Source organism: Acartia tonsa, chromosome 6 (assembly GCF_053477335.1).
Source record: "Acartia tonsa isolate MP-2025a chromosome 6, ASM5347733v1, whole genome shotgun sequence".
In the NCBI taxonomy this organism is placed as follows: Eukaryota; Metazoa; Arthropoda; class Copepoda; order Calanoida; family Acartiidae; genus Acartia; species Acartia tonsa.
Window position 1 is genome coordinate 35,675,329 of NC_137265.1, and position 27,870 is coordinate 35,703,198.

General features: G+C 30.9%; 1 protein-coding gene and 1 long non-coding RNA gene across 3 annotated transcripts; both read left to right on the plus strand.

Annotated features, from left to right (window-relative positions):
• The first annotated feature begins 6,104 nt into the window (after positions 1 to 6,104).
• On the plus strand, positions 6,105 to 11,818 carry LOC145323354 (transmembrane protein 220-like). Of its 2 annotated transcripts, none has more exons than XR_013880926.1 (4): positions 6,105 to 6,178; positions 6,761 to 7,190; positions 8,561 to 8,682; positions 9,031 to 9,193. XR_013880926.1 is itself a non-coding variant. In XM_080165782.1 (4 exons), the coding sequence occupies exons 1-4, from the start codon at positions 7,064 to 7,066 to the stop codon at positions 10,247 to 10,249; spliced, it is 516 nt and encodes a 171-aa protein (XP_080021908.1). In that variant the 5' UTR covers positions 6,971 to 7,063; the 3' UTR covers positions 10,250 to 11,818. The 2 variants fall into 2 exon arrangements, 1 of the variants encoding a protein (XP_080021908.1); XM_080165782.1 differs by lacking the exons at positions 6,105 to 6,178; positions 9,031 to 9,193 and adding exons at positions 9,486 to 9,610; positions 10,108 to 11,818 and having other exon boundaries at positions 6,971 to 7,190.
• Positions 11,819 to 16,488: 4,670 nt separating this feature from the next.
• On the plus strand, positions 16,489 to 26,911 carry LOC145323355 (uncharacterized). The gene is made up of 4 exons (XR_013880927.1): positions 16,489 to 16,870; positions 18,003 to 18,067; positions 18,941 to 19,038; positions 25,897 to 26,911. It is a non-coding gene; the product is annotated as an uncharacterized LOC145323355 (long non-coding RNA).
• The last annotated feature ends 959 nt before the right edge of the window (positions 26,912 to 27,870 follow it).

The following is a 27,870-nucleotide window of genomic DNA, read 5'->3' on the forward strand; positions in this document are numbered from 1 at the left end:
CATGTTCTTTAATATCACTATATTTATTGTAGTATCTATTGTATATATTGTATGAACGTTCTCCTTTTTTTCTGGCAATTCTATAGGTTAATTTTATAGATTAAGCTTCCCGATTCGTCAATTTTTGCGATTTGTGATTGGCTAGTTTAGTAGTTACAATTCTTAAATTAACTTTTTTATTTTTTCTATCTTTTATTACAATTTTTTTAAACTTTTTCAATTTTGCTTACAATGGATTCATATTATTTTTCTCATTCTAATGGTATATATGAACCCATATTTTTTATGTCTGTATGAGAAAATATTTAGGTTTAATGTTTTGATTAAACCGAGGTTAAAAAAATAGATTTTTTCAACAATTACTCAACAGAATTTTAAAAGTAAGGTGTCAAATTAAAGATCTTACTATTTTTGTTTATACTGGCTATTTTCTTCTTTTATTTTGTTGCGTTTTAGTACCTTAAAACCGACTTAATTATTTTTTTTAAAAACTTAAATTACTTAAAAAATAAGAGGTCTACAAAAAAACCGATTGCATATCTGAATTCTATGAAAAATTTTACATCTACTACTTACTGAAAGGACCGGCTAGCTATCTTAAATAAAAAGCAAAAAAGTTGATACAACTTCTTTAGCAAATTTTGAGTATCAAGCTATAGACATAATACTTAGATGGTCCATCTATCCCCAAAATACGAGTCTAACTTAAAAAAAGAGAGTCCATAGCAGACAATCACCTTATATATATTTTGCATTTAAGTTATACGTGACGAATTTTTTGAGGATACTTTATCCTAAGGAATTCAATACATAGCTAGCTTATAAGTTTTATCATGTACTATTCTAGAAAATAATTTTTTACATGATATGATTTACCCAAGAAAAGCTTATCTTAAGAATGGGGACTATTTATAGTTGACTCATTAAGCGATCTAAATGGAAAAAAAGAATAAGCGTTTCCTAACCAAATCTCTACACGATTTCAACCAATGACATGCCTGGACTGTACCTCCACTGTTCTCCTATTTGGTGATTTAGAGAGTATGTCGAGTATTTATCAAGCATACGATCGCTCAATTGAATTAACTAGCCAAAATGCTAAAATGTTAAAGACTATATTTTATGTTTCGAAAAGAAGACTAATGGAAACTTATCTGAAATATGAGTGGGACATTCTTCTAGAATGGCTTCCAAACCGATTAAAATCCTCTGTATAAGAAGCGGTTCTCAGCCATACTGAAAAACTATGTATAGCTTCGTATAAATGCCAATTATCTATTGAAATAAAAAACCTAAAATTAATAACAGTTTTGTTAACTCGGGCTAACAGCCTCCCATGGCTGTCAAAACTGGTTTTGATTTTATGATTTTTCATGTTTGTGTCCACGGAAAGCTGTCTAAAATACGATGCAAAAATATCATGATATTCTCTTTTCTAAATTGAGGCTAGAGGCAAAGCCACTTGTGTGTATACATATAAAGTTTTTTTTTCAGGGATCTAAAGGGATAAGATAATGGCCAATAAATTGATTTACATATCCCCTTCTGATAGGCGAAGTTACCCCTTCTGTAGAAACGTTTAGACACTCAACTTAATGTACCAACCAATCAAAATACAATAAGAGTATCTAAAGTTATTAGGCCAACAAATAAGAAAACGTTATGATGAAACCTTGGGGACTAGTGTAATAAACAGCCCAATGTCCTCTCCCTCCTTGTATATGTTTGCAGTAATTAACTGGAAAGCTGTGATTATGAATTATTAAATATGTTCATGTTCTATAGTAATCTCAGTAGGGTTTATGAGTAAACTGCGGTAAAACAGAGGACTATAAATTATTAATTTATTGATCTACTATTTAGCAGTGAGAACTTTGGAATGTACTTACTACTTATACTGGTAACAAAAAGTTAATAAACGTATAAAACATAGTTTAAACAAGGATAACAACATCCATAAAAGCGAAGCACTGAAACGGTAGGACAAACGGACATTAACACTTGTATAGTGTCTGAACCGAATAATCAGAATATAAAAGTATAAGAGTCGAAGCAAAATTGTAAGTAAATTTGTTGAAAAACTGCTTGATACAGGATAATGTTTATGGACATACTTACATTTTAGGATTTGATTGTAGAGTTGCTTCGCTTATAATATTGTTCTTTGTTGTCCCAGGAATCAATATACAAAAAATCTGATAAAAGAATAATTAGAAAACATAAAAATTTGTTGTTAAAAAAGTAAAAAAATAAACATGTTTAAAATGGACGTATGGACATTCTGGCAATGATTATAGAGTTGCTACGCTTTCTAAATCGTACCTAAATACTACAGGAATCATCATGAAAGTTTGAAATCGATAGGACAATTCTAACATGCCTAAATTAACGAATAAAAGCTATCTATCTCGGACGGACGGACCGACCCTAATTATAGAAAAGCTTCGCTTTTAAAAAAAAACTTTGGGGACAAATTTTCAGTTGATGTACTAGTAATGGATTTATTATTACCCTGATCTTACACCAGATTACAATGCACTCTTAAACAGTGAAACTTGTGGCTGGCTAAAATAATAAACCCCCATCCGACCCCTTTATCCTATTCTCTCCTTTTCTAGATTTATGAACTGATTAATTCATGTTAGGAACCTAAATTGATGACAACTTTTCCCCTGTCATAATATCAACATATATTCTATATCCATTGAACTGAATTAATATCAAGGTCCCCACTAGTTCACTTGTGTATGTAGCTCAGGAGTCAAGTGTCCAGTCCTTACAACAAATTAAGATTTTAGCTTTAAACACAATCCTAATAAATGAATTAATATCGCAATAAATTTTTTAAGTATAGATGTATAGACAACTAACTGGTTCCAGTGGTGGGGACCTTTTTCGTCTGCTAGATAATTGCTTTCTGCTCTTTAGTAGTTACTTGGCTGTGCTTTTAGCTGATTCAAAGGCCCAATTGAAAAACCGAACAGTGTCTACGGGGTAGGGACATACAGCTATTTAACCTCTTCCCCCATATATTGTTTTTATTTTAATATATAAATAAACAGAAAATTTCTATCTAACGAAATGATATCTAGTTCGTTATCACAAAAAAAAACATTCTTAAAATCTTGATTCGGTTGTACAAACAAGCAGTGTCTAACATTTCCACCAATAATATTTAATCTAACGAATGTATACATCACAATTAGGGTTGTACTTCAATTTATCGTTCATTGTCTTATCCATTAAAATCCCTGTTAGTAATAGAATGAGCTACTAAAACTTCTAATTTTACGGGCACACTCAATTTTGTTCAACAGGAAGGGAGTGGATATTGAACTGTAAATTACACTGGTGCCCAAAGTTTCAAAAACACGTTATCTTATATGATGGCTCAAAACTTTAGACTCTTTTGTTGAATTTTGATTGGTTTGTTCTAAACTAGAAGTGCTCAAACTTTACAACAAATAATTTTAATCTACAGCAGGGGTAATTGTATTTCATTTATACTGAGTGAAGAAAATAAATTAATCGTCCATTGTCTTATCCCATAATATCCCTGGCTGGAGCTTACTTATTGACCAGGTGGGTCATATAGTTGGGTCATTAGTTATTGATAATTTCATATTCTCTCAACTTAATTTATTAAATACATGCATATTGCATATTGTTATATTTTGAAGGGGGTTATTTTTCGCGTATTTTCTGCAAAGTTGTGTGTAAACGTTAAGTAAACAGCGCTTATTAAGTCGACTGTTCTTAATTAAGACCAAATGTATATTAAATGGTCAAAACTAAAAACAGTTTGACTTAATAATCGCATTTGACTAAACGGTTACACAAAACTTTACTTTAGAAAATACATGAAAACAATCTCCCCAACAGTGCGTATGAAGGTGATTTGACTTTTGTGTCAGAACCTAAATTGAAACATAGTGCATTTCATTACCCTAGGTTAGGTAACTTCATTTCACTTTTCAACAAAATCTAAAATGCAGCCGTTTTTGAGAAAATTAGATTTGAAAATTTAAAGTTCAATTTTCATCCACTTGAAGTTACTGCATAATCATGACTAGAAAAGAAAATATTATTTATTTAAAATTTTGAACAACTTTGCTTTTATAATGTCTGTCATAAAACCTCTCTCTATATGATTTATTTAAGGCTGAATTTCCGTGACCTTAGCAAAGCAACTGATAAAAATGGCCACGAATCATCTCACTTAAGGAGTGGTTTTATGAAGAACTTTATTAAAGCAAACTTGTTTAAAATTTTCAATGAATAATCTTTGCTTCTCTTGTTATGATTATGCGGTAACTCCTAGTGGATGAAAATTGAACTTGAATTTAGGTTCTGACACAAAAGTCAAAGCACCTTAAAACGCACTGTGGCCCTTTTAGCATAAAGTATTGTGTATTTGTTATCTAACATTATTACTTATTTATCGCATTGTATTACAGACAGCTGTTTGCGGATATTGAAATGGAAATTTATAAGATTAAAACCAGTTTTTTGTTATACCCTTTTCTTGTATCATAATATTCGTGGAAAATTTATGTAATATAATGCTACGTAAGATTTTTCATTATGACTGAGAAACGGTTCCAATCCAGCGGATATTAAAAGGTTTCGAAGATACTGGAAAATACTTTCCTGTAAATTGTAAACAATTTTACCCAAACTCTTTACTTTTCATAATCGATATTTCATATTTCAGTACTTCATGTAAATCCTTAAGATTCAAATATTTTGTTCCACTTAATTTGATCCTCAATTGCATATTAGACATTTAAATAATTACAGAACACGTATTTAAACATTTTAATTAATTCAAGGTGTAACAATCATTTAAGACTTATTTAAGGTTGGTTTAAATATTAAACAAATCCTGTAAAATAAGTGCGAAATTTATAAAATGTACTAATATCTATATAATTCTTTAAAATACTGAATTAATTAAATTCCTTCAAATATAAAAAGTTTATTTTAATTTGAATTTTTGCACTATAGGTTTGATCTAACCTTCTGTCATAAGCAATTTTTTTACGTTTTTGGAGGTAGCTTTGTAAACCATAGCCGCATCAAGCCCTGAAAAAACAAGGATGACAACATCCACAAAAGCGAAGCACTGAAACGGTAGGACAAGCGGACATTGACACTTGTTTAGTGTCTGAACTGAATAATCAGAATATAAAAGTATTAGAGTCGAAGCAAAATTGTTATTAAATTTGTTAAAAAACTGCTTGATAAACGATAATGTTTATGGACGTACTTACATTTTTAAGACTTGATTATAGAGTTGCTTCGCTTAAATATTGTTCTTTGTTGTCCCAGAAATCAATATACCAAAAATCAGATAAAACGGATAATTAGATCACATAAAAATTTGTTTTAAAAAGGTAGAAATATCAACATGTTTAAAATGGACGTACGGACATTCTGGTAATGATTATAGAGTTACTACGCTTTCTAAATCGTACCTAACTACTACAGGAATCACCATGCAAAGTTTGAAATCGATAGGACAATTCTAACATGCCTAAATTAACGAATAAAAGCTATCTATCTCGGACGGACGTACGGACGGACATTATAGAAAAGCTTCGCTTTTAACAATTTTGACCAAAGAATGGCCTAAAGTTATCTATATATATTATATGAAAGTAACAGAATGTATATATATCTGTCTGTTCCTTGTCAGTATGAACATGGTGAAATTATGTAAAAGATAAGTTATGTTACAGAAAAACCTATTTGTGTGTGTATAAACAGGGGGACTTTGTGCTGTTTATTACACTAGTCCCCAAACTTTTATAGTAACGTTTTCTTATTTATTTTATTAATTTTTATTGATTGTTTCATTAAGTTGAGTGTTCAAACGTTTCAACAACTAATTGTAATCTACCGATAGGTAATTTTGTGTATCATAATTGGGGATAAACATAAATTTAATCGTCATTATCTTAGGACAATTATAGGAATAACACCTATTTGATTTAGTATTATGTATTAGAAATTAAAGGGCTGTTCTTATCTAGTTTTTAAATATATTAGTTATATTGAGTACCGCTCTCATAAGTGTGCCATTCTTGTAAGAGAAAATATGCATTTCAGACAAATTATGAAAAATATTGGAATGAGATTAAAAAATGACTAAGAAAAGTAAAGATAAAAATAAAGGGTAAATTACACTTAATTATAAAGTTCTTAATAAAACTGCAATTTTAAGTCGACTTGGTGAGTCCTTACTTTTGTTTAACAATTAATAATAATTTTTATTATTATATGTTTTTGACCATGCTAAATTTAAATAAAGGTTATGTTATGTTCATTAAATGTTATACCTATTATATCTTTAAAAAGATTTCTTAATCTATAATATAAAGCAGAAAGTTTTTTGTCTGAACCTAAAGATCTCGGAAAATACTTAAAGTTTCATAAATTCCCTAATATGTTATCAGTATATTTAACTTTTAAATTTAGGTCTTGGGAGGGTTTAAGGCTATTTTTTGCTTTTTCATACTTTTTCAAGTACAGAGCTCCTAAATGCTCAACCACAAGTCTTATGATACATACCATTATACATGGTAAGTTTTAAGTCTGAAGCTTAAGATCTCAGAAAATACTGATATTTTTCATAGAAGGTATATATTTGTCTTGGGTTGGCTTAGGCTATTTTCTGATTTCCCCCTGCCCTCACCTAGAGGCTACTTGCCTAGAAACTAGTGTTTATTAAAAATTAAATGTATAATTTTGTACTTAGACCCAAAAAAGAAATCATGGAAAAGATAGAAGATGGAGAGAATGAAGAAAATATAAATTTAATATCAAAGGAAAAAGAATAATAATAATAAATCACGAAACTTTTGATGAATGGGGGCTTTCACTTAAACCTTTTTTGTGCAGAGTCTTCTAACTTTTAATTAAACTACCATTAAAATTTGTAATGAAATTGTCAGAGAAAATAATTTTATTCTTTATGTTTTAAAAATAGGATGCAACATTCACAAAACATGACCTTCTTAATGATATTGAATTCGTTGTTTTTCGCGCATTATCAGCTGTTATGGTCATATTTTTCATGGTTGCTGCCATTTTTCTGAAGGAAGACGACAATTCCTGCTTGTGGATCCCGCTCTTTTTGATTCCCGCGTTTCTATCCCTCATTGTTGTCATAAAACCACAACTTTCAGGTAATTTAGTTCTTCTAGTGTCAGCAAAGCTTCTCTAAATTTTCTTCTATCTGTTTTTTGTTTTTCGCTGGAGTCCATAAAACTAATATGCTTTACTTGTTTTGGCGTTTTTTTTTCAAAGAAGGTGTATCAACTATTTTTTTTTATAGCTAGCCGGTTCTTTTAAAAAGTAGTAGATGTAAAATTTTTCATAGAATTCAGATATGCAATCGTTTTTTTTTTGTAGACCTCTTATTTTTTAAGTAATTTAAGTTTAAAAAAAAAAAATTAAGTCGATTTTAAGGTACTAAAATGCAACAAAAAAAAGAAAGAAAATGGTCATTATGAACAAAAATAGTAAGATCTTTAATTTGACACCTTACTTTTTCAATTCTGTCAGGTAATTATTGAAAAAATCGATTTTTTAAACCCACGAGAATAAAAACTTTGAACTTAATTTTATTTTTTCACAGGTAAAAAAATATGGGTTCATATATACCTTTAGAATCAGAAAAATATTACGAATCCATTGTAAGCAAAATTGAAAAAAAAAGTTTACAATATATTATATAAACTACAATAAAAGGAATTATATGAAAATATCATATTATATTGTACAGGCAACGTCTTAATTCTTGAATTGAGTATAAAAATGGGAAGGGGGTAAAGAGGGGGTAAAAAAGGGAAGAGGATAGTGTTGCCTGAACAAAAAATATAATTGGTCATTTGTTTATTTTTTTATTTTTTTACTTTTTTTCAATTTTGCTTACAATGGATTCGTAATATTTTTCTGATTCTAAAGGTATATATGAACCCATGTTTTTTATGTCTGTTTGAGAAAATATTTAGGTCTAAAGTTTTTATTAAACCGAGGTTAAAAAAATAGATTTTTTCAATAATTACTCAACAGAATTTTAAAAGTAAGGTGTCAAATTAAAGATCTTACTATTTTTGTTCTTACTGCCTATTTTCTTCTTTTATTTTGTTGCATTTTAGTACCTTAAAACCGACTTAATTATTTTTTTTAAAAACTTAAATTACTTAAAAAATAAGAGGTCTACAAAAAAACCGATTGCATATCTGAATTCTATGAAAAATTTTACATCTACTACTTACTAAAAGAACTGGCTAGCTATAAAAAAAAAGTTGATACACCTTCTTTGAAATTTTTTATATACCGCCCCCGTTTAAGGTTAGGTTAGCATGGGTTAGGTTATATGTCTAGGGGGCCGAGCGCCCACAGCTAGGCAGGCTAGGGGGCCAAGAGCTGCGGCTATGCTGGACAGGGAGCCGAGCGGCGAGGAAATGGTGATTATTTTGTAGACATAGGAGTGGAGGTATAAAAAAGTCTTGTTTTACATTGCCTAAGTTCATGGATAATTTGTGTATAGAAAGCACATGGTGGAAAGGGTGGCATGTGATCCATACAGTATTATCTATGCTTCTGGCTATTCGATGGATTATTCAATGGATTAGATCCATTCATAAACAAAGGGAAACCTTGGTTATTCAGGTTAGTTTAACAAGATTCATAGATGTCAAAGTATAAAAAAGCTATGCCTATAAATATAGGCGCATCAATTAATATTTCAATGGACTAAAGAGTTGGTTATCTGCATTAAAGCAACACAACAGGGTCTCCTGCATAGGTTTGATATTTGATTTTAAGGTTTAGTGAATACAAATAAAATAATGATTTTAACATATTTGAACACTGCAACTTACATGTTTAAATAAAGAAAAATCTTAGTCGAAAGATATTTTTAGTTTCTCATTTCATGAAATCTTAAAACTTTACTTTATCATCAATTTTTTAAAAAAGTTTTTAGTTTAACATTCTTCACTATTCTATAATATTAAGGGAGGCAACAAGGAGGACCTGAGTTTGAATCCCCTGAATTATGAGGAGGGTATGGAGACCTTAGGAATCATAATTATTCTATAATATTAAGGGAGGCAACAAGGAGGACCTGAGTTTGAATCCCCTGAATTATGAGGAGGGTATGGAGACCTTAGGAATCATAATTATTATATAATATTAAGGGAGGCAACAAGGAGGACCTAAGTTTGAATCCCCTGAATTATGAGGAGGGTATGGAGACCTTAGGAATCATAATTATTCTATAATATTAAGGGAGGCAACAAGGAGGACCTGAGTTTGAATCCTCTGAATTATGAGGAGGGTATGGAGACCTTAGGAATCATAATTATTATATAATATTAAGGGAGGCAACAAGGAGGACCTAAGTTTAAATCCTCTGAATTATGAGGAAGGTATGAAGACCTTAGGAATCATAATTATTCTATAATATTAAGGGAGGCAACAAGGAGGACCTAAGTTTGAATCCTCTGAATTATGAGGAGGGTATGGAGACCTTAGGAATCATAATTATTGTGGTCTGGATGAAGATAACTTCTTATGTGTCAAAGCATCAGTTCAGGTGCTTCCAGTATGGCTTCAAAACCGATTAATATCCGCTGGATTAGAACCGGTTCTTAATCATACTAAAAATTATGTATATCATTGTATTACAGACAATTTTCCACGAATATTAAAGTAAAGACCATAAAATTAATACCAGTTTTGTTAGGCCAAAGGGGTCGTATGTTTAAATCTTATAATTTTTTATTCTAATATCCACGGAAAGCTGTCTGTAATACGATGCGATAAATAACTATTTAAGGGCCATGTCTACTCTATAAATGGTGGTTGTTCTATATTTGTTTAAATTTATTTATCCGTCTGTCTGTCGATCATGCATAGAAAAATATTTATTTTTTTAGATAGGTTCCGCGATTTTTTTATATGATTTATATCAAACTCTCTCTGTTTCTGAATATATGCTCAAAAACTCATTTTTTTTGTTTGTCCATTAATGATTATTTTTTTACTTTGATACATATGGATGTTATCATTATTGTTTTTTTTTTGTTATAGATCCAAGAAGTTTCTGCCAGCTCCTAAAAGAATAGTTGCAACAGCTCTGTATATGTCCTCGGTTCCCTTACTACTCACAGCTCTCTGCTTTGTTAGATGTTCTTATACTTACAATACCTGCCTGGCGATACTTGATACTTAAGTTTATTTTAAATATAATAAGATTATTATGAGAAGATAAATGTGAATGTTGTTTGCTTATTTAATCTTTTAAATGCAAATGAAGGATGATTACGTTTAATAGTAGTAGCGAAGCACAAGCAAATCATGAGTGCAAACATTAAAAGATGGTTATGAGAAGAAAAATAATGGCGATGGCCATTTTGAGCATTTGCTTTTAACCAATGTCAATTTCAGTAGAGTGCATTGTAGATTGTTTTAATTCTTTTTAAACAAAAAAGAGGTACCCTGTTAAGCAATGATAACCTCTCCCCCGTATTTTTAATTTAAAATAAAGGGGGAAGGGATGTTGTTTTCTTTTGTTATAGATTAGGTACTGGTAGCTCTGGAGTGCTGGAGCACCGCAGGTACATGTCTCGCAGGGATAGGCCCCTCCCCCCCCCTGTAGGAGTTTGGCATAGGCAAGAACACTACCTCCAATAATTTCCAAAGAAGGTGTCCTATCTTTTGTTATTTTTTAACTCATTCATGACGAGCTAACAAAGTTCAAAGTTTTGATAAAATGGGTTGAACAAATAGATTTTTTTAATAATTACTCAACAGAATTTTTAAAAAATAAGGTGTAAAATTAAAGATCTTACTATTTTTATTTATAATGGCAATTTTCTTCTTTTTTTGTTGCGTTTAAAACCAACTTAATTTTAAAAAACTTAAATTACTTCAAAAATAAAAACAAAAAAAACGATTGCATGTCTAAATTCTATGGATCATTTTACATCTACTACTTACTAAAAACACCGACTAGGTAGGTATTTCAAAAAATCACAAAAGTTAGGACACCTTCTTTAAAAATAAGGTTTAGGGGTTATCAGCCCTAAACAGGCACTTCGTGTGAAACCACCAAAATAAAAGTTTTGTCCTGACATTAACAATTTACCATACTGGATTACAGGATGACAGACGCACACAAACACTTATAGAATAGCTTCGCCCCCTAAATATGTTACTTTGTTTAAATTCTTATCTTTGAATTCATTATTGATTTACAACTTTTTAGTTATCTCACAAAATGAAACTATAATGATTAAGAAATGATCAAATCTTTTTAATTTAAATGTTTACTTTATAAATTAATAGTTATTTCTCGCATCGTATTATAAACGGCTTTCCGCGGATATAGAATGTACAATAACAAGATTAAAACTAGTTTTTTTAGCCCCAAAGTGCCGAAGGCACCGGCTAAAAAAAACTGGTTTTAATCTTATGATTGTACATTTTATATTCGTAGAAAGCTGGATATAATACGATGCTAGACATAGTTTTTTCGTATGGATGAGAACCGGTTCCTATCCACCGGATTCGAATGAATACGAAAAAACATTTTATTGTTATTGTTGCAAATGGCAAAGTAGGAGGATACTACAAAAGTAATCTACACGTGGGGTTATTTTGTTAACCATAATTGTGGTAAAACAATGTATCATACCTCAACATCATTGATCAGTTGAAAGATTTTATTAAACTAAATTGTGATTTCTTTTATTATATAAATGTTGTTTATTGAAATTCTTTAATAAAGAGTTATACAGTTTTCTAATTTTCATTCTATAATTAAAATAGATATATGATTACTTAGATATTGCACCAGATTTCCATGTACTAAAGTAATGCTCGCAGCAGGCTAAACGTTCACCCACGTTAACCCATACCCTTCTACTTGATGGAAGAATTGGCCAAAAAATGAGGAATCTAAATTAACGATAAATTTTACCTTTTCAATATTTCCACGTATAATATATCCATTTTTAAAAAGAATATTTTTGAAATTTAAGACGACTTTTTATATCGTTTTGCATTTTGTAATTGTTTGTGCTCATTCTAAAAAAACCTTTTAATAGGTCTTAGGTTGGTTTAATAGATATAGAATATATGTGGATATTATGACAGGGAAAAAAATTGTTGTCAATTTAGGTTGCTAACATGGACATCAGTTATTGATCAGTTCGCTCATCTAGTATTGTGGCAGGGGATCGTTATTTAGGCAATTGGTGTTATGATGAAGCGAGCAGAGGTAGGGTATGTCTATCCCCCTAATAAAAATAAGGGGCTTTGAGCGGCCCGCTGACAAAACAGGCTGTGCATACAACTGACTGTCAGCCATGATCATCCTTGTTTATAGAGAAGTAAAGATTTTTTTGTCTTAAGCTTGAGAGTTTGACAGCTTCAGAACTGATTTAGTCTTATCTTTTAGGGATGCCTTATATAGGTCCTAGAGTGGTTTTATCATATAAGTCTGGGTATAGTTTTAGGCTATTTTCTGTCATTCCATATACCATCGAATACAAGCCTTGGAATGGTTTCGGGCTATTTTTCTGCTCCCTTCTTACCAATTTGAGTCTCTAGATGCTAGGGGAGCAACCGCTAGTTTAATTAAATATTAGCAAAACATCATCTAGAAAATGTATTTTGATATTATGCAAGCCACGACCTCTTTTTAAATTCAATTAAGCCACATAAATTCGAAACTTTAAATTACATTGATACCCAAAGTTTTATAACCATCTTATTAGCTCAAGAACTTTGAGTACACTCGTAGTGTTTTTCAACCAATGATTTTAATCACAAAAGTTGTATTTTTATTGGTTCTCATGAGTTTTTGTGCGAATTATTTATGTTTTTTATGATAATTTTATGGTTCCCTTATCACTTTTTTTTCTAGATTAATAACGTATTAAAGTATGTAATTATAAAAAAGTCCTTATCTCGAAGTTAAGTATCAGTGTGTGTGTGTGTGAGATTTACTGTCCAATTTCCAGAGTCTTTATCTCTGTTTATGTTTATGACGATACACAAAATGTAGATTACAATGAGTAGTTAAAACGTTTGGACACTCAACTTAATGAACCAACCAATCAAAATTCAAAATTCAAGTCCCCAAAGTTGTTAAGCTAACGAATGAGAAAATGTAAATATAAAACTTTGGGGACTAGTGTAATAAACAGCCCGATGTCCCCTCCCTCCCTGGTGTGTGTGTGTGTGTTGTGATTATTGTATGTGCTCATTACTCTGCAGTTACTGTTTAAAAGTATGTAATTATGCCCAACCTAATCGCCTCAGGCATCTTACTTAGCAATACACTTGTGTACAAATCATTATAATTTTATACTGTATGAAATATAGCGAGGCTTCTATTTAATTAATCAATATCCGCCTAGAAACCAGCTACGAATATGGATTTACTCGGCTGCAATATGAGATACAAATCCTAAGGGGAAATGTTATTACACTAGTCGTCAAATTTTTATAACAACTTTTTCTTATTCATTGACTTAACAATTTAACGAATTTGGATTGGTTGCTTCATTAATTTATGGTCCAACGTTTTAACTACTTATTGTAATCTACAGAGGGGGTGATTTGGTATTTTATCATTTGGGATGTACATCCGTTTATCAGCCATTGTCTTATCACATAGCTCACTGAGGAAATGTGATATTTTGTGATATTTATTCTGTATTTCGCTACTTAATGATGCGATGTTCCTTATCTTAAATCCAAAATAAATATAGTTTGCCTTAATTGCAAGATAATTTCAGAATTTATGTTTTCATGCTTGTACACTTGTGTAATAATTTGTTTTAAATTAAACTTAAAATTCCATACTTTATTAAGTTTTGGGGAAGGTTTATACACAATAGGGGGTGTGGAAAATGATAGGGAGTGAGGTGATATTATATTATATACATCCCAAATGATGATGCACAAAATTTCCCCTTCTGTAGATTAAAATTAGTGGTTGAAACGTCTGGACACTCAACATAATGTACCAAACTTTCAGAATTTAATAAAGTCCCCAAAGATGTTAAAATATAAGAAAATGTTATTTAAAAACTTTGGAGACTAGTGAAATAAACAGCCCAATGTCTCCTCCCTCCTCAAAACTGTTAGATAGGAAGGGGATATTGGATTAGTATATATACTGGTCCCTAAAGTTTGATTACTGTAGTAGTAGTTAGGTACGATTTAGAAAGCGTAGCAACTCTATAATCATTACCAGAATGTCCGTACGTCCATTTTAAACATGTTGATTTTTCTACTTTTTTAACAACAAATTTTTATGTGATCTAATTATCCGTTTGATCTGATTTTTGGTATGTTGATTCCTGGGACAACAAAGAACAATATTTTAAGCGAAGCAACTCTATAATCAAGTCCTAAAGATGTAAGTATGTCCATAAACATTTTCCTGTATCAAGCAGTTTTTCAACAAATTTACTTACAATTTTGCTTCGAATCTTATACTTTTATATTCTGATTATTCAGTTCAGACACTATACAAGTGTTAATGTCCGTTTGTCCTACAGTTTCAGTGCTTCGCTTTTATGGATGTTGTCATCCTTGTTTAAACACAACTTTTTTGATTAAATCTTGATTCGGTTGTACAATTTTAGTCTACAGGTGGGGTAATCGAATTACCTCCCTCCCCAAAATCTATTTTTTTTTTCAAATCTACAATTCATTTTTAGTTTTTACTAAATACCAGATGTAGGCAAGGGGGAAGGATTAATTTATTATCCATTGTTCTACACATGCATCCCAGAGAGCTTCTTATTTTTACTGGAAATATTATTTATTTGCTAATCTGAAGATAATGAAATATTTTCCTTGTAACACGCAAATTGTAATTTTTACAGCCCAAGATTCCTCCGTCGGTCTGTTTATAACACACTTCTTAGCATATTTTTCATAGACGTCCAAGGAGGGGGGGGGGGGGGGGTTTACAGGGGTATTCAACCCCAATCAAACTTTGAAACCCTTTATTTTTTCCCCTCAAACGTAGTTGTAATACCTCATCTTACCCCCCTCAAACCTTTGTAGTCCCTTATTTTACCCCTCTCAGAACTTAGAAACCCCTCATTTTACCCCCCATCAAACCTTTGTAACCTCTCATTTCACCCTCCTCTAACCTTTGAAACCCCTTATTTTATCCCCCTTAAACTTTTACAATCCCTAATCTTTAAAAAAAAACTTGGACGTCCTTTGATCTTTAATTTTATAGATATTACATATTTTTGTACCTTCATGTTACAGGTTCGACATTGCGTGTTTTGACTATTTTTCAATCTTGTTTAAATTGAGTAGCGAAACAGTATCAGTTAAAAATTATACATCAGTATCCTTAGTGGCTATTTAAGTTCTATTTTGATTTTAGATATATCAAGCATTAAAATATCCATACAAGCGAAGCTCCATAACAGATTGCAGGATGACCAATCTAAAACTGAGCAAAATATGAATTTAAGTCTTAAGCAAACTTGTTTAGAACCTACTTTAAGACTTAGATTATTGAGATAAATTTTGTTTCTTGTTGTCCTAAAAAATGAATGTTCTAAAAATTAGATGAATAGAATAATTATATCATACAATTTTTTATCAAACAAGATCCAAATCAGCATGTTTTACATAAATAACTTTATGGTAATGATAAAGGAGTTGCCATATTTTCTAAATCGTACCTACCTCTTACAGGAATTATCAAGTTTTAAATGGATAGAGCATTTTTAACAAGCCTAATTTAATGACAAGAGCTATCCTTTACGGACGTATGGACCGATCCTAATTACAAGGTTGTTCTCTTGTTATTGGTGCGCTACTTATAGACCCAGTTATCTATGTTATTAACTGATGTTATAACTAGCGGATTCGCCCCTAGCCTCTAGGGGCTTTGCCCCAAGAGGTTTGATCAAACGTATTTTAGATTCGAAAGAAAAATTATATTTTTTTTTCGGGGGGGGGGGGAAAGGGGTTATTCGACCCCACTATTTAAATTTTAGTTTTTTTTTTAAATTGAGGGGGGGTTTTTTTCATTTTTTAAATGGGTTTGGGGTGTCCCACCCCCCCCCCCCCCCAAAAAAAAAAATAGTTATAAACCTTCCCGAGACCCCTGAGAAGCTACCCAGTAAAGGAGAACCCGATCGGTTCAGCAGGTAGCGAGATCCTTCGTTACAAACAAACAAACAGACAGACAATAGACATCGTTCTACTTTGTATTATAGACTATCTATAATACAAAGCAGAACGATGTCTATAAGTTTAAATAAAATTAAAATAGTGGTGTCGACTACCCCCCCCCAAAAAAAAAAAAAAAAATCCCCCCCCCCCAAATTAAAAAAAAAAAAATTTTTAAGTCTAAAACACGACAAAGCCGAAGCCGCTAGTTGTTTTATAATGAAAATATGATAAAAGATATCGAATATGAACAGTATTCATAACATATCTGAGCAAATAACATATTTAGAAAATATTCATTATTACGTTAATATAATTTCCAGTATGGCTTAGAAACCGATTGATGTCTGTTGCATTAGAACCGGTTCTCAGCCATACTGACAAATGTATAGCATTTTATTTCAGTCAATTTTATATGAATATTAAAATAAGAATCATAAAATTAGATTTTTAGCCCAGGCCATCGGCCCATTGGGGTTAACAAAACTGTTTTTTTTACCTTATAACTTTTTTAATAACCGCGGAAAGTAGTCTATAATACGATGCGATAAATGACTATTTTTATATAAAATGAAGATATAGAGGTGGATCTGCAAAGTCTCCATGGAGGTCTCTAATGCTCTACAGATGTAGAGTAAGTTTTATGATCAACGATCATAAAGAAGTAGAGTAGATACAGTAATAAATAAAGGTAGACAATGGCCGATTAATTTATGTACATTCCCATTGTTAATGCACGAAATTAGATTACAATTAGTGGTAGAAACATTTGGACACTCAACAAATCAGATTTCAATTAATGTCCCCAAAGTTGTTCAGCCAACGAATAAGCAAACGTTATATGTGTAATAACCTGCGTGTGAGGGTATAATAATGATGATAAAATTAATCTACAACCTTTATTCACACAAATTCTTTTCCATTTGCCTATCCTTAAATCCCTTATGCTTATTTGTTGCTCGGTTTTATTCAATACAAATAGATTCTTAATTATAAATTTACAAATAAAGAAAAATGCTTGTAATACATTTTTTGTTTTGTTTAACAATTAAGGGTTATGATACAACACATAATTTTGTCAGGGATCTACAGGGATAAGACAATGGCCGATAAATTGATATATATCCTCAATTACGATACACAAAATTACCCCTTCTGTAGATTAAGATTAATGGTTGAAACGTTTAGACACTTAACATAGTGAACCAAACAACAAACAATCAAAATAAAATAATATTCCCCAAAATTGTTTAGCCAAAAAAAAAAGAAACGATATTATAAAACTTTGGGGACTAGTGTAAGAAATGTTCCCTCCCTCCCAGGGTTATGAAACAATATTTAATTTTGTACAATGCAATGTTTATATTTAAAACTAAGGTGTCCATTATTCGAAGTGACTTGTTTAGCACAGAAACCATTCCCACTTGAATTAAAAAATAATGGGAGGGAGGGGCCGGGGGATGTTTACAAAAATTTGTTTCTCGTATTCATTCGAATCCGGTGGATAGGAACCAATTTTCATCCATACGAAAAAACTATGGCTAGCATCGTATTATATCCAGCTTTCTACGGCACCTCGGGACTAAAAAAGCTGGTTTTAATATTATAATTGTACATTCTATATCCGAAAGCTGTTTATTATACGATGTGAGAAATAACTATTATTACTTTAGGTTATGTTGTTTTATGGAAGATGAAAGGGGAGTCAATGCTCAATAAGCACTTTTAAGAAAAGCACTATTCAATATTATCTACATTTTTTTTAGGAAACAACGATTGCAGATAAAATCATCCTTCTACGATAAAATCCAAATAATGCTGTCTTTAAAAGGTAAAAATTTACTTTTTCCATATTTTTTTTTACAAAAATAGTTTGCAATAAAAAATAAAACTTTCCTAATTTTGTATTAAATAATTTATATTCGTTATTATACAACGGTTATTAAAAGTTAATCAATTATGTTTTTAAGTTGCTAATTCAATTTTGATTATATAAAACTATGAATTAAGCTAGATCTGTTATTTCTGTAGGCAAGACGTTTACAATTATTATATATTTTTATCAAGTTCTCAATGTCCAAATGGCACTAGATTTATCATTACTTGGATCTAATAAAATAAAGATTAACTTGTAGCTGGCTAAAGATCACCCTCCTCCCCCCCCCCATCCAACCCATTAACCTCATAACCTTCCCTCCTACTGGATGAACGAACTGACTAATGACTGCTGTACATGTTTGCAAGCTACATTATTGTCATTTTTTCCGATAATCACTTATATTCTACTATATCCATTACTGCAGCGTAATATTAAGCGTATTACGTCGTCGTTGGGGTGATGAGTTCGAATCTTAATCATAACTAAAGACGGTAACATGTGTACTAATTGTTTTTCTGTCAAATGCGAGATAGTAATAGTAAGAGTAGGGAGAATGGCTTGGCCCAAATCCGGCACAACTAATTACCATGCACATATTGACTTACATACAAAGGTTGTGTAATCAAAGCATTGGTTGCTTTTAAGTACTGTTCTGCATCAAAACTACTAGTCCTTTTATCAAATCTTGATTGAGCTGTACAAAATAGTAGTGTACAATTTTTTTCAATTTCAATCTTTAGGAAGAACAATTTCGTTTGTCGTGATGTGTGTATCTTTTAAAATTCCTTCAATTATCTTAAAAATTAGCTTTTAGATTTGTTTTAGGAAAAACAGATGTTCTTGAGAAGAAAATCGGGATTGGTAAAGAATAAGAGTTCATGATTTGTCTTCAAACCAACCCATCACAACACCATTATGTCAGAGTAAGTAAATCAAATCAGGGAGGGGACATTGGACTGTAAATTATTACATTAATAAAAAATTTTTACCTACTCTCTCTCATTCGCTGGCTTAAATCTTAAAACTTGATTGCCTACCTGATTGCTAGATTACTAGCAGTGTCCAAACTTTTTGTGTACGAAGGTTTACTTTGTTAAACATCATTGTGAATGTAACTTTATTTAAATTATCATCCATTATCCAGGTAGGAAGGGGACATTGGGCTGTTAATTACACTAGTCCCGAAAGTTTTATCATAACGTTTTCTCATTCTTTGGCTTGACAACTTTGGAGACTTTTTTTGAATTTTTATTGGTTGTTTCATTAAGTTTAATGTCCAAACGTTTCAACCACTAATTATAATCTAAAGAAGTAGTAAATTTGAGCATTATTTGGGAATGTAGATTAATTAATCGGCGATTGTCTTATCACTTTTGATCCCTGTTCATTATCTTATCTCTGAAAATCCCTAAAAGTAAATAGGGATTTTTAAAATTGTAAAATAAAATATTTTTTAGTTGCTACTTTTTAAAATCAAATTTAATGATAGCTTTTAGCTTTTTAGGACAAACTTGTCTTTATTAATGCATTACAGTCCAACTTACAGACCATCTTACATAAATTAACGTTATGTGTAACTCTAAAAAAAAGTAAAATTACATTGCAATAAAATATAAATGCCGCCGGCGGCGGCTTAATAAACCCTTTCATTCGTTATTATCATTACTAATATCATAACAAAAAGACTTTACCAAGATATTTAGCAACATTTTAAACCGTTCTTTTAATGGTTCTTTGATTATATATCATTAAAAGGAGCATTGAAAGTGGCATTGATCAAAATCCTATTATCCAACACTCATAATGGACTATTACATGAAAAAAAAGAATTCATAAATTTGCAACCACTTTTTTTCCTGAAATAAGGGGAGAATTTGTTGATCAGAATTTATATTAAGCTTCCTTAAAATTAAGATCATAATTGGCTAAAGGGAAATAAACATTTTGACTATGAAACGACCCACCTCTTTTTATAATAGGACAATTTAATGAAGATCTTTAATTTCAGTAAGACAGTTTTTACAAAATCTATTTATTACATTTACGCTACTAAAGGTCAGAACGGAAGGAAATATTGAATTGTTTATTACACCAGTCCCAAAAGTTTTATAATAATGTTTTCTTATTCGATGGCTTAACAACTTTGGGGACTTTGATTGGATATGATTGGTTGGTTTATTAAGTTGAGTGACCAAACGTTACAACCACTAATTGTAACCTCTAATGAACTGATCAGACTCAGGGTATAGAAAAAAAACATAAAACCCAACAGCCTATAAAATATTTAAAAAAATTAAAGTTACATAATGCACGAAAATGGAAAATAATTCTCTTAAGATCCTAGATTTATAATGATAATTAATTTCAGTTACTTGTCTTTGAATAAATTGCTAGCAAAAAATCCACCGTTCAAAAACAAGAACAATCGTACTCAGAGGGGGATGAGACAAAAGTTTTATAATAGCGTTTTCTTATTCGTTAGCTAAACAACTTTGAGGATTTTTGATTTGTTGGTTCAGTAAAATAAGGGATCAAACGTGTCAACCACTAATCTTACGCTACAGAAGGGTTAATTTTGTGTATTATCATTAGGGATGTACATCAACTTATCGGCTTATGTGTTATCCCTTTAGATCCCTGGTAAGTTTTACATGGTCTATCTATACCGTACCTACGAGAAATTGTGAACAGGTACGTCTAACACACATATGTATAAATAAATACTATAGATTTGCTACGCTTCTATAAAAACACTATAAATCAAGTAAACTAGCGTATACATACATATATCATTGAAAATTGGTCCCCTTAGGTTCTTAGCCAATATTATTATTTGGGGTAATTAAAGGTAAACAATTCAGGGATCTAAAGGGATAAGACAATGGCAGATAAATTGATGTACATTTCAAATAATAATACACAAAATGCCCTTCTCTGTAGATTACAATCAGTTCAGGTATTACGTTTAGACACTCAACTGAATGAACTAACCAATCATAATTCAATAAATATTATGAAGAAGATGTTTAAAGTCCCTCCACAGATTATGACGTCATACGATAGAATAGCCAATGAGAGGCCATTGTAATACACTGTAATTGACCAATGGTAAAATTTATGCTGGCTTCTCATTGGTTAATTTATCGTGTGACGTCATAATCAGTGGAGGACCTTTAATCATCTTCTATTATGAAGTTAGATAGACGGACAACATACGGACATACAGTATTCGTTACGAAAAATGACCGGTTTTTAAAATAATGGTGATTGTTGCGGTAAATTAGATCAAAGAACATTTTCCGACATTCAGCAGGCTATAAAAGAAAATATTCAAAATGAAAAAATTCCGACCCTAATGTATTTTAAGAGAATTTTGGTTAAGCCGAAAAATCATAGATTTTGAGGTCTTGATACATACTTTTTGGGCTCAAATGACTTGTATGAGTGCTAGGAAGTCGGGTAAGGTGTCTATGGAAGCAGAATTTTATGCTGAAGATAAAACTCGACACAACCCCTATGCTTAATTCAATTTGACTATGTGATTTTTCGGCTTAAGTAAAATTTACTTTAAAAAATGAGGGTCGGAATTTTTTCATTTTGAATTTCTTCTTTTATAGCCTGCTGAAAGTCAGAAAATGTTCTTTGATTTAATTTACCGCAACAAACACCATTATACATGTATATAAAGATCACACATACAAAAAATTGGATTACAACTTCATTACAGGGGGGGGGGGGGGCTAAACCATTTTAAAGACCGGTCATTTTTCGTAACGTATACTGTAGTTAAAGAAGTGCTGAGCTACCAAGAAATGTTGTAATAAAATACGATTTTATTTTGCCAAATTAGTGGTTTATCCCAGGGGTTAGGGGACCATTGGGTGGTTAATAAAACTTTGGGTACTTTCATCAAATCAAATGTAGTAATTTTGTCTATCCTAATTGAGCATGTACAACAATTTCACGTTCATTGTCTATCTTGTAAAATCCCTGGTTTTATCAAGAATCTATAGGAAAAATAAATAAAAAATTCCTTCCTTCATTTTTCATTTGTATAAATCTCTCTTCAAGCTTATAATTCGCTTTCTTGAGATAATTCCACTGACCAATGAGCTGAGCATCTATACTCTATACATCTTACTAACTCTAGACAAATTGGATTTACTTGGCTGCTACATGAGATATACATCTGTATTCTTCAATCATATATGGATATAAGATAATTTTTAAAAAGTTAGATAAATATTTGAAGATTATATTGTCCTATCCCTGTATCCCTGATTATTATAAATAATATCACTTGGAATCCAGGGATCTAAAGGGATAAGACATAGCCGAAAAATGAATGTACAATGTACATCCCAATAATTATAAAACAAAATTCCTCTTCTGTAGATTACAATAAGTGGTTGAAACGTTTGGACACTTAACAATGAACAAACCATTTAATATATACTAAAAGTCCCCAAAGTTGTTAAGCCAACGAATAAGAAAACTTTGGGGACTAGTGTAATAAACAGTCCAATGCCCCCTCCCACCCTGCTTGGAATGTGTGATACTAAAAACAAAAGAAACTTGATTATAATTGTTGACAATGATGTCATAATAATAATAAAAATGAAATAATAATCATCATTTTTCATACAACTCTTTGTCTTAAACTTATTATGTTTACGTGAGTTTTTAAACGCGAAGCTTTTCTATAAATAGGGTCGGTCCGCCCGTCAATTCGTACGTCTGTAACGATTAGCTCTTTTCAATAATTTAGACATTTTAGAATTGTCCTAGATTTAGGAAAAGCAGCAACTCTTTTTAAGATGCAATTTTTTTATGTGAAATAATTCGGATTCCTATTACATCAAGGTGCAATACAATATGCGAAGCATCTCTATAATCAAATCTTAAAATTATAAGTGTGTCCTTAAATAATAGCATATATATATATAAGCATATTTGCAACAACTTACATCAATTTTGCTTTTTCAATTCAATTGCCCAACCCTTTCAGAGCTTCGCTTTTATGGATTTTGTCGTACTTTTTATGAAAAAATTACTATTCTAAAATTGATGCTTTTCTCATTTAAGTTTTGTATGCCTACCCTTTTGTGGGTTGTGTGTTATTGTTTTCAAGGGCCGATTTATCTCGGGAGGGTGGAAGTACACTCCTAAAAATAGTAATATACCTTTCCTGTTCTGTAGCTTTATATTATAGCCGTAAGAGAAAGATTGATTTATAAAGTATAAAAGGAGAAAAAAGAATAAAATTTTAGTACCATTAATTTATGTTTAAAAATAACATAAAAAGAATGAAAACATCCAAAAGCAAAAATCTAAAATGGTAGGACAAACAAACATTAACACAAGGAGAGTGTCAGAACTGAATAAACAGAATATTAACGTATAAGTTAAAACAAAATTGTAAGTAAATTTGTTGCAGACCTCCTTAAATACAGGATACTGTTTAAGGACATACTTACATTTTTAAGACTTAATTATAGAGATGCTTTGCTTATAACATTGTACCTTCTTGAAATAGGAACCGGTATACAAAAATATAAAAAGGATAACTATAACATTCAAGATATTGTTACATACTCAAGAAAAACTATCAAAATTGTTAAACAATACAGACAGCTGGACAATCAAAATAAAAACGATTCGCTTCCAAAAAAAATGTAATCTATATATTACATGAACTACCGTAATATTGGTTTTAACCATACTTAATCTGATGCAAAATTGCATATAATAATGATAATAATAGAAAATTAATTTATTTATTATTGGTCTGATTTTTAAAAGCGATGCTATTCTATAATTAGGGTCGGTCCGTCCATCCGTACATCCGGAACGGGTAGCACTTTTCGTTAATTTGAACAGGTTAAAATTATAATTGTCCTATCAATTTCAAGCTTTGCCTGACGACTCATATAACAATGAGGTAAAATTTAAGAAGCGTGTTAACTCTATTACCGTTATTTGAAAATCCGTACGCCCATTTGATTATGCTGGTTTTTCAACTTTTTTGACAACAAATTTTTGTATGTTATGATTATCCTAATCATCTGATTCCTATTACAACAAGGAACGTTATGAGCGAAGTGGAGATGCGATCCCCAATTTTCAAAATTCTTTGAACGTACGAATAAGACTTTTACAGAAATGCTTCGCATCTAGTCTATCCACCTATGTTTAATATAAATTTTACACCATATAAGAATAGAATCTAAATATTTGATTGACGTGCCACGGCAATTATCAAGCGCAACTCAGGCACGAGATACAATTACTCTAGCTAGCCCCGAGGCACCTTTTGTATGCTTTTATGTATTTATTAACCTATCTTTACCAATATAATACCATATATGGGTAATGCTAGCCTAATCATGGTAAATTGTATGTGATTTATTAATTTTATATGCTTATTAAAACATTATGTTTATTGTTAAAGTAATCATGTAACCATTTAGTTCAAGTATGTATGCCTACAACCATAGTTTGATTTACGTCACAAGTTTAACGTACAGACACTTAATTAAACAGACAAACGCTTAGATCCTTATTATTAGTTGATGTTATAGCTTGCACTTCTTAAATTATCTCAGTTATTTATTGACTCTCTAACCATCAAGTTCTTCTGGCTTTAAAGGTAATGACTTAGTTATTTGGCATGCATTGTAGTTTAAATTTAGGACCCTCAGTACTTAGCATGAATTGAGCTTAGGCCTTATGTTAGAACTCTAACACTTAGCACAATTCAATGCTTAGGACTTGGGGCACTTTTCTGTCCTACACTACTTATGATTATTTTCACTTATCCTGTAAATATTTTCATACTTAACTTATTCACTTGTAATGTAAATACACTTTATAAAAACCATCTTCCTTCTTGAGTGCTTAATATACTTATATAATACCGATCGAATACCATAACCAACCATTTATTCTTAGTTTAAAGCAATGTAATACCTCGCGTGGGTCTTTGTTGAGCTACCACCGGCTCAACCAAATTCGTATTATACTTGTGGGAATAGAGGGATAAGCATTCTAAAATGACGAACCGACGATGAGAATGTCTATGTGTATTGCAGTAAAAGTAGGAATTTTAGTAGTACTCATACCAAAATATTGGACAAGCGCCCCATTCGCACTACCAGAAGCATTTCTGTAATCATTTACTAAAAATGTAAGTATGTCCTTTAACAGTATCCTGTTTTTAAGGAGTTTTACAACAAATTTACCTACAATTTTGTTTAGACTTATGCATTAATATTTTGCTTATTCAGTTTTGACACTCTACAAGTGTAAATGTCCTACGGATTCAGAGCTTTGTTAGATTATAATTTGGCTTCTCTTTACCTACAGTCAGTACGTCCGTCCTTTCGTTAGGGCAAATTATGTGAAATGACAATTTCTTGTTTATAAAGTACACCACTCTATCTACTTCCGTACACACACACACACACACACAAAGAAACAAATTCTACACCAGTTTTTGTTCTTTGAACTTGTGTATTTTAAAAACTGTATTAAAATTCACTGTTTTTTTAATTTTATCCCTAATTTGCATTACTTAGAAAATAATTAGCCTTGTTTATTTTCAGTTTTGCATTTTTATTTATTATTTGAAAGTTGGATGAGTTGCGTCTCCATAAAGAAGCAATTTCCTTCAATTTCTGACTGACTTACTCATTAATTCACTTATTTTTACATTTAATGGTTTGCAAAAGTAGTTTTCTTATAATATAACTCCACAATTAATACATCTTATATATTTTCAGGCTTATTTCTGGAAACACCAACATGAACATCAATACCTGCCTTAGCTGTAACAAAACATTTTCAAGTATATCAGCATTAAATAAACATAAACGTACAATTCATACGGATGAAAAACCATTCTCATGTGATATATGTAAATTAAAATTCAGAGAAAAAGGTAACCTAGTCAAACATAAAAGTGTACATTCTAGCGATAAACCATACAGATGTACTGTTTGTAAAAAAGCATTTAGACAAAAAAATGTTTTGAAGCAGCATGAAAAGATTCATACAGGTGAAAAAAAATTTTCTTGTGATGTATGTAGTAAGAAGTTTGCACAAAGTTGTAATTTAAAAAAACATAAACGGAGTCATACAGGCGAAAAGCCTTACACATGTGAAATATGTGAAAAGACATTTGTAGATGGAACTACATTAGTTGAACACAAAAGAAGACATACTGGTGACAAGCCATACTCTTGTGATTTATGCCAAAAGGCATTCATAACCAGCAAAGATTTGAGTATACATAAAAGGATTCATACAGGCAAGAAACCATACTCTTGTCATATATGTGAAGTTTCTTTTCGCTCCAGGGCAACCTTGACAAATCATAATAAATCTGCGAGACATCTGGACAAGATGATATCTTCCACCTTTATTGATTACAGTGAAGTTACCATCAAGGAAGAGATTAAAGAGGAAATCTTTGATGATGATCCTCTCTCTATCCAAATAAAGACTGAAAAAATTGATGAAATAGAAGATCCTCTTTTAGTAGAATCTACCCAAAACCTCTCACATTACAAGGAAATTTATTAAAAGATAGAAACAGCTGATGGAGTCATAATTCTTAAGCAGCTGCTTAGAATTTGTTTAAACAGAATTAATTTTTTTATGTTATGTATTCTATTGTCTTTTTTTAAAACAAATATTTTTTTTTGTATAAAACTGCATTATTACATAGAAACTAATAAATGAACATTAATTTACGAATTTTTGGTAATTAATTTGAAATAAAGATATTTTTATGTATTGTTCTTTTTATCATAAATTAAGGGGTGGTTTCTCTCGTGCCTAGTCGAGTTCAGAACCCTCAATAAGAGAAATATTTAAAATAAACGGAACCTTTTCCTATGGCAATGTTTTACCTTAGGATACTGGGTTTGTTTAAATTTAAAACTGACCCAATATTTTCCAGTTTACAGGATCAAATAGCCTAAAAACAAACTTTAAAAAATTACATATCTTCAAGAGATCTTAGGTAATATACAAACAAATATAGAACCTGCTTCTCTTACTATTACAATGAATGCTTAAAAATGAATATGCAATAAATTAGAATTAAGAGTAAGGATTTAGTACCGAAGTGGGTTCACCATAAAATGTTCAAGGAATCGAACCATTCTTGAAATATAAATACTTTACTGATCGCTGGCTGCCAAACGGTTAAATGTGCATTTATGTTTTCACATCATTATGGAAGGCAAAAGATGGCCTTTCAATAAACTATAAAATGCTAAGCTTGATAATATATTTTCCAGTATGGCTTCGAAACTGATTAATATCTACTGGATTAGAACCGGTTCTCAGCAGTACTGAAAAATCATATATTACATTCAATTTTCCTCAAACATTAAGATATAAATCACAAAATTCATTTGATTAATTGATCATATTAGCCCTTGCTCGGGGATAACAAAAAAGGTTTTAATCTTATACTATATATGTTTTCATTTTAATAGCTGTCTATAATACGTTCGATAAATGACATTTATCTGATCTTGTAACAGACATATATGCGCGAAAAAATCATTATTTAAGTGCGTTTTTATTTGTAGGTCTTTTTAAAACATAATCGTTTAGCCGTTTCACTGCTACATTTACATTTGGACACTCAACTAAATGAACCAACCAATCTAAATTCAATAAAAGTCTCGAAATTTGTTAAGACAACGAATAAGAAAACGTTATTATAACACTTTGGGCAATTG